The sequence below is a fragment of the Falco biarmicus genome, chromosome 2 (genome assembly GCF_023638135.1).
Source record: "Falco biarmicus isolate bFalBia1 chromosome 2, bFalBia1.pri, whole genome shotgun sequence".
In the NCBI taxonomy this organism is placed as follows: Eukaryota; Metazoa; Chordata; class Aves; order Falconiformes; family Falconidae; genus Falco; species Falco biarmicus.
In genome coordinates, this window is record NC_079289.1 from 886,660 (window position 1) to 894,694 (window position 8,035).

The window sequence follows — 8,035 nt, forward strand, 5'->3', positions numbered from 1 at the left end:
AGGTTTGCCTGCAGGTACCCCCACTGCTCATCCTGCAGTTTTACTTTTATTCTCTTAAAATTAAAAGAAAAAATAAAATGTATCACTCTACTGCAGATGTTATGACATTTCCAACCCAGATTTCCCTGGCTCTTAAATCTATAAAAAGCCCTGGAAACCTCACAGCTTTGTATTTTCCCTGCTATGATGCTGCAGCAAGATCCCTTGTGAGCTGACTAGAACTGATCTGCGTTAAGGAGAGAAGTGTCCAGCCCAGTCACCCTGGTGACTGCAAACATTTCCAGGTGCAGACTATCCCGCATGGAGAAATACAAGAGGCAAGATGACGTGTGCCTGAATCTCTCTCTTTTTTCCCCTTGTTGACTATGGAGGGCTTGGCCCTGATGCATGAGAAGGGGGGAGCATCAGCGGCGGGGGGATGGGGTGCTGCTTGTGGCACTCAGTGTTTTTTTCTGGAGGCTTTTGAGTGACCCTGGTGAACATTGTGCTTTTGTGGGGGGGAAGGAGGTGCATGGGGGTGCCCTGGGGTGCTTCTCTGTGGAGCGCTGTGGTAGGTGAGGCAAGCTTTCGCTTCACACCATGCAGAAACCATCAGACCAAACCAAACAATGAAAACAAATGTATTTTTGATTTCGATGGTGAGCATGAAGGGACCATGGAAAAAGAACATCTGTTTTTACACAAACTTTATGTAGAAGATTTCTGATTGCAAAATAGATTATATAAACACTTATATCATTTTAAGCTGTTGTTATTATTATAATGGCACCTGAAACAGTGTGGCCTTTGCTTCACATCCACTTGTACATAATTTGCACAACGTATAAGCCCATGACCCACTTGGGAAGGGCATCTCTGGCATGAAGAAACAGCAGCAAAAAGGGGTAAAGGGCTCTCGTGATGCAGGGGGAGACCATCAGATGGATGTGGGCACTAATAAGCTCCTTGGGGTGCATATATTTTTATACAGATGCAAAACCAGACAGCTTTTGATTTGATTTTCTGATTTTCTTTCATTTTGAATTGAGAAAAAAATCGGATTGTGGTTTTCCTGCAAGATTTCTGTTGAAAAAGGAGAGTGGCCTGAGCTGCTGGGGTGTGGAGGGGCTGGAGAAGGGGGGCTGACATCCCCGAAGGTGAGGTGGAGAGCAATTTAAGGGCAATGATGAGTATTAGGTAAGAAAATTTGCTGCTTGTATGGAGAATAAAGTATTATGCAGTGTTGTTCAGGCTGACATACAAATTGGGTACGGGAAGGATTTGGGGTTTCTTATTCATAAACAGACTACATCTCATGGCTTGGAAATACCCAGCTACATCTGGAAAACCGGTGCTCAGAGTCTGCAGGTTCTTCTGCTTGATGTAATTCTTATTTTTTGTTTCATATAAAACCGAGAGATTTGGAGCAGAAAACACATTATGTGAATGCAGTGTCTTGTAAAAGGCAGCTGCGTGATCCTCTGGATATTAGTATAATGCTATTGCTGCAGATAACAAATAATATTAGCTGGAAATGGTTTCTAGCTGTTAGGCAAAAATATTATATTGTCAAATGTGATGAATGAGGGAAGTGGAGAAGGCTTTAGCATCCTATCTTGGTAGTTATATTCTGTAATGTTGTTCTGAATGCTGGTTGCAAGCCTTTACCCTGCCTGCTCTAACCCTGCCCTCGAATGCAGATGTTAAGAGCCAGCCGAGGTCTTTGCTTCCCTCTCGAGCAGCCAAGAACATCAGGTTTTACCCAGGTAAAAAAAGTCCAGTTCCTAAAAGTAAATCCACAGGTCACAGTGTACAGAGGGAAAACGCTATTTGAAAATGAGATAAAATCCCTTGGGTGGATTTCCTTCTTTTATATAGTCATGCTGGTGGAGAGGTGCTGGGCTAGGGCTCTCCCCTTCGTTGCAAGCTCTGCTTCTTCTTAGGAGGTTCTAGAAAGGTCCCCTCCTCCTTGAGGCTAAGTCCCAGCAATACTGCAGCATGCAAGGGGGGACAGAAATCCAAGTAATGGCTTCATATTAATAATTTCCAGAGATAAAGGTGCATATGCTGGAATGGTGCCTCCTGGGTGCAGCTCCTGTAGATGGCTCCTGTGAAGGACACAGAGGGGACACCTGGGTTTGGAGTAGGTTCATTCCCTTACAATGAAAAAAAACTTCTAAGAAGTGACAGGTGATGTTCATTTTTTTGTTCATTTTGTGGGCTTTTTCACTCCAGTTTGCCCATAGGTGTTGGGAGGTGAGGAGCAGTGCTGCTGGTGGGTCTCAATATCTCATGCCTGTGGCTGCAGTGGCTGGTTGCCCACTGTGGTTTGTGGTTGAGCCATCACCCAAGACCACCACAGGATTGTTATGACAGCTGAGAACATCACAGAATCACAGAAGGGTTTGGGCTGGAAGGGACCTTCAAGACCAGCCAGTCCCACCCCCCGCCAGGGGCAGGGCCCCCTCCCCGCAGCCCAGGCTGCTCCCAGCCCCATCCAGCCTGGCCTTGAGCCCTGCCAGGGATGGGGCACCCACAGCTGCTCTGGGCAGCCTGGGCCAGCGCCTCGCCGCCCTCGCAACAAGGAATTTCTTCCTAAGATCTAATCTAAATGTACTCTCTTTTAGTTTAAAACTACCTACCCGCTGGTGTGGGAAACCCAAATGCATCCTTTCTCCTTGGCTCAATTTTTCTTTTCCTGATGGCCAGCTGAGGGGAGAGCACAGCACTCCCCATTTCTGCATCGACCATGCTCCCTCTTCCCTTGGATTGCATTGGATATGTAATCCCTTTCCAGCATTCCATCGCAGGGATTTGGGAGGAGTTCCCAAGCTGTGGATGAAAAAGGCACGCAAGCCCTGATGGTTGGTTTGGGTTTGGCACCTCCATGATGCCGGGCTCTGCACAGCTCCCTGCTCGATGTGCTGGCTGCTTCCCATCCTCAGGGCACTTGGAAAAATCCATGCAATCAAAATAGTAGCTAAAATTTGTATATTTAGGGCTTTTTTCCTCATGAACACTTGTCTCTGCAAAATGATTTGTTGAGAGGAGTAGAACAATCCTGTATAAGGAGCGAATGCTGGAAGCATTTATGTAGTGATATCTCTGTTTGATGATGGTGCAGCCAATACAGGATTATTGTATCCTGGTTTTATGATTATTCTTCAAGAAGAATGTTACAACATAAAGAGGGTTGGGAGAAAAGTCTTGAGAATTGTTCAAAGTTTGGAAAATGTGTATTACAGTGAGAGCCTCTGGGCGCTTCATTAAGGAAGAGTTTGATTGTCTTGTATGTGAATTTACATGGGCAACAGGGATCTGCTGTCAGACAAAAAATGAAACAAGATCTTATGGTGGGAAATTAGTAACATCAAAGTGGAAATAAGGATTAAGTTTTTAAAGTGAGAGTAATAAAAAAAGAACATTTTACTGGCTGTTGTGAACAGTTCTTCACTGCTAAATGCTTTGTTAGGAGGAGATCTCAACTGAAAACTCCACTCAAGTCAAACTAGAAGTGGTGGAGCTTTGTGCTGCAAGGAAATGTCAGTTCTCCCAGACCCAAAGCCCAGATTCTGCAAAAGATGGGACCAAGGGAAAATTAATGGTCTTTGGCGCCTACTCTCGAACAGAATCTAATCCTGGAAGTCCTCAAAGCTCATTAGAGACCTCCTGGTCCCACAAAATCTCTTCAGGCACCCGAACTTGGTGTGCTCGTTAGTGCATCTGCAAGATACCTGGTGGAAACCTCTTTCTTGACATGTGTGCAGGTCTCCTGTCTTGTGAAGAGGGATCACTGCTTTTTTTGTGTGCTAACGAGCACACAGGCATCTTTTGTTCTGCCTAGATCCCATGGTGTCTCCTCATTTGGAGTACGGACCTATGCCCAAGCATGGTGGCCACTTTTAGGCAACCAAGACGATGTCATGCCAATGTGCAGAGCATCCTCCCTATCATGAACGTGGCCTTCAGTGACTCTTAAAAGCTCACAGGTCCTGCTCACACGCTCATGATGGAGAAGATGCTCTGCTCTGCATGATAGGGAAATGTTTTAAAAACATTTTAAAACCAACATCCTCCACCCAAATCAACCGCTATGTTTAGATGAATTCTTTCTTAGGTATCTTTCAATGAATTCCCAATGTATGTGTCCATTTTTGGTGGTGGGCAGTGCAGGCGAATGGTCATGCCACATCCTTGACAGCCTGGCAGTCTTCTGCTCTTCAGCTCCCTTGGTACTCTGCTCAGAGGCAGCCGAGAGCATTGAAGGCTGGTCACAGGAGGCTAAAGGTGTTAGTGCACTGGAAATGGAGACCCGTCTAGTCTTACATGGGCTGTCAAAGCAATGGGTTGAATCTGCATCTTGAGTTAAAAATGTTAATGGAAGAACAAGTGAGGAGCTAGCCCAAGACTTCCCCCGAATCTGTGTTGCAGACCCCAAACACCTTTAATGAGCTTTGGAAGGTTATGTTAAGCAGATGCTGTAGGAAAGATATATTTCAGTATGTTACTCTTAGAAAAAAACAGGCGTGTCTCAAAAGGTCAGAGATGCTCATTTGCACTGGACTATCTGTCTGCTCTGGAGGAAAAAATGAATTAAATAAGCTCTAGATAAAAAATGACAGTTTACGATGCTTGGTAACATCTCTGCCTCAGGTTGGAGGTTCATGGTGTTTTATTGTCTGTTGCTTCACCGTGGCTTTCCTAGTGCAGGAACCTGGGAATCGTGTGGTGGGATGTAAGAGGTGGCTGATAGCCCCGAATTGCACACAGACACCATTTCATTAATGGAATTTGCATTTTTAATTTATCTTTAACTTTTTCTTCAGTTCTGCAGTCCTGGAAAGTGATTTTGTACTTTCCTTGCCCAGGAGCAGCAGCTCAGGGTCACCTCTGTCATTTGTAGGGAAAATAACTGCTTCCACCCCTGAAAGTCTTTAATGGAGGGATTAAAATAATGCATCCTCCACGCTGCACCACGGAGGGGAAAGTGTAAAGAAACATGGTAACGCTCTAGTTCAGCTTTATTTAGTGCATGCACAGCTTTATTTAGTGCTTCAGTGATTTAGTCACTGAAGGATAGAAACCAGACTGGAAAATTATAAATATTACAGCAAGTCTACTGAAGACTTCACAGAAGTAGGCTGAAATACGTGAACGTAGGATATGCCACAGCTCAGACAGAACTCTGAAGGTGACAATGTCTTTATTAACCAGAGGACTGAAATAATAAATAGCATGAGGCTTCTGCACTGCTGTAAATTTTGCTCACATAAACTGTGTTTTTTTTAAAGGGGTAAGATTTTCAGAATAGACTTTTTAACTGCAGATTTTACTTCCTTGTTCCGTAATGTATAAATTAACAAGGGAGTCAAAATAGAGAAGACAATGTTGCTCATGACATGGACATCAACGGGGATGTCTGCTCTGTCGGACACATACGCCACAGTGATGGAGAAGTACATGTTGAAGCAGATGGGAAGTACATGTTGAAAAAGCTCTCATGCATCTTCCTTTGGAGTTGATCTTTAGTACGGAGAGGATGATGTGGACGTATGAGAGGGTGACGAGCAACAGAGGGACGACCGACACTGTCATAGCAATGGAGAACCCCAAGAAGGTCTGGAAATCGGCACTGAAGTCTGAGCACGTGGCTTGTACAACAGCCAGGTGGTCACAAAAGCAGTGGTGAACCCTGGCTGTGTGTCCATAAGCCAGCCGAGAGGTCTGCATGATGATGGGCACGGGTATTATCAGCGCAGTGATCCAGGCGCTCGCTGCCAGCTGGATGTTCATTCTTCTTGTCAGCTTGACTGGGTAATGAAAGGGGTTGCAGGTGGCCTCATAGCGGTCATAAGCCATGACCAGCAGGAGAAGCGCCCTGTTTACCATCAACCCATGAAAACTGTACATCTGCAGATAACAGCCCTGAAACAAGATGGATTTAGCATTGTCCACGAACATTGCCAGCATTTTGGAGATGGTGGTGGTTATGAATAGCACGTCTAACACAGAGAGGTTAATCAGGAAAAAGTACATGGGTTTGTGGAGTGTATGGTCAACCACAGCCACGGTGACGATGACAGCATTACCAACCAGGATCAGCAGGAAGAATAGCAAGAACATAATGAAGAGGGAAGTCTGGAAATCCTGGAGAGCTGGAAAGCCCACCAAGAAAAAGACTTTAGTGGAAGCATTGCTGCTGCAGCTTTCCATGGTGGGGCTGGTCAAAACGCTTGCAGGGGTTAAGAAGGAGTAAGGAAGTAGGCTGATGTGCAGGAAGACATATCTCTAAGGAGCTTTGCAGAGGTTCTGCAAGGAAAACACACATCGGATGAAATCTCGCAGAGCTGAGCACATTGTGAGCACACAGCTCAGCCCCTCTTGTCTCTAACCTGCAACTGAGATGATTTGGAGTCTCTGTTGATGATGCAGATTATGTCTGCAGATGGCACGCTCTTCAGCTTTGGGCGTGGAGGGCAAGGATTTGTCTCACCTAGCTTTGGGTAGTCTCCATGCAGAGCCCCTGCATCTGGACTGGTCCTCCTGGGTCCCTTTTCTGGTCTGTAGGGAAAAGGGGGATTTTGGGGCGTGCAGCTCCTCTGTCCCATTCTGCACCAAGGAGGAGATGAGCCACACTATGGAAACGCCCATTTCTCTGCTCTGAGGGAATGTAGGGAATTAGCTCAGCAGTAGTCAATCATCCATCTCTCTTTTGCTAGGTTATTACAACCTTTGCCACCCAAAGTCATTTTAATCACCGTTTTCCATACCTGTGTTACCTCTGGTTGGCTACTTGCGGCTCACTGTGTTTCCCACAGCCATTGCAGCACGTGGATAACATCTGCTGCTGTTGCTGAAATTCAGATGAAAATGTAGAATTTCTTTTGACTTCTAGGTTGTTCCCTGGTACATAAAAGGAAAGGAATTTTCACAGTAATTTTTTTGGCTAATGTAGGTCAGCATCATGCCTTTTACCATAGTAAGAAATGTTTCAGAGATTCATAAAGTTCAAAGACACTGTAATAAAAAGCTAGGAATAAGTATCTATCAGTGACTTCAGCTCCGATGGAGGGGTACACTGTGTGATGACTTAAAGCTCTCACATATCTGCACTTTACGTAATGTAGCTCTGAAATTGCATTATTCATATAAACTTGTCATACCTTTTGGATTTCTCCAGGATGGGTATGAAAGACCGTGCCGTACTTTTCCACTCATTTTACGTGATGAACTTTTAAGATTCCTGAGTTCCAAAGTTTTTCTTTCCTCTCAATAGAAATACTTCCTTTGTTGCTCATAAAGATTTAATGCAAATTGGAAAGGACTATTCTGCCCAAACCCTATGGAATATGCTTGTTTACTGCAGCAAAATAAAACATCTTGGAAACTTCCAGCATCTTCTGTTCAATCCATGAAACAATTGCTGCGCTTTCATAGGCACAGATTCCTTTGGAATTTATCTGTTTTCTCTAACTTTGGGTAAATCAAGACTAAGATAATGTTCAGAAGAAAAACCATCCTTTTTTTTCATTAGGTTTATGCTAAAAAAAAGGTGACATGCAGCTTATTTAAGTTTTTATGCCTTTTCTTGTTTTCTGTATCCCAATTTAAGAGAGGGGAAATAAAACTCCTTTGGAAATGTTTTGTGCTTGGCCACAAGTAGTTGAGAGTAATGGTTGGTCTTTTGCAATTTCCTAACATCATTAAATCTCTGGCAATTTTCAGATAGTTTTACCTTTCACCCAGAAATTCATCTCTGTAATCATATAGGAGAGATCCATTTAATATTACAGATAAAAAGATTTTCCACCGCACTCAGATTTAAATACAATTGATATCTCGTTTACTCTCTACTTCTCATCTAATCTACCCTTCTCCATTTCTTTCTTGTTATTACTTTTTCTGAACTGGTAAGTTTCAAGGATGTAATTTGTATAAACAATGCCTCTCTATTAAAAAAACCAAGATAATTTATTGTATTGAATTAAAATTGCCAGCATGAATGTCCTTAAAATTAGCATTGATTTGAAGTTGTTTTCAGGCATAGCAGATCAAA

At 43.8% G+C, this 8,035-nt stretch overlaps 1 protein-coding gene across 1 annotated transcript; it reads right to left on the reverse strand.

The window, feature by feature from the left end:
- Positions 1–5,264: 5,264 nt before the first annotated feature.
- On the reverse strand, positions 5,265–7,326 carry LOC130144268 (olfactory receptor 2AT4). The gene is given in 2 exon segments (XM_056327682.1): positions 5,265–5,445; positions 5,447–7,326. Coding segments are annotated over 2 exon segments (927 nt in total). The 5' UTR covers positions 6,193–7,326.
- Between the last annotated feature and the right edge of the window lie 709 nt (positions 7,327–8,035).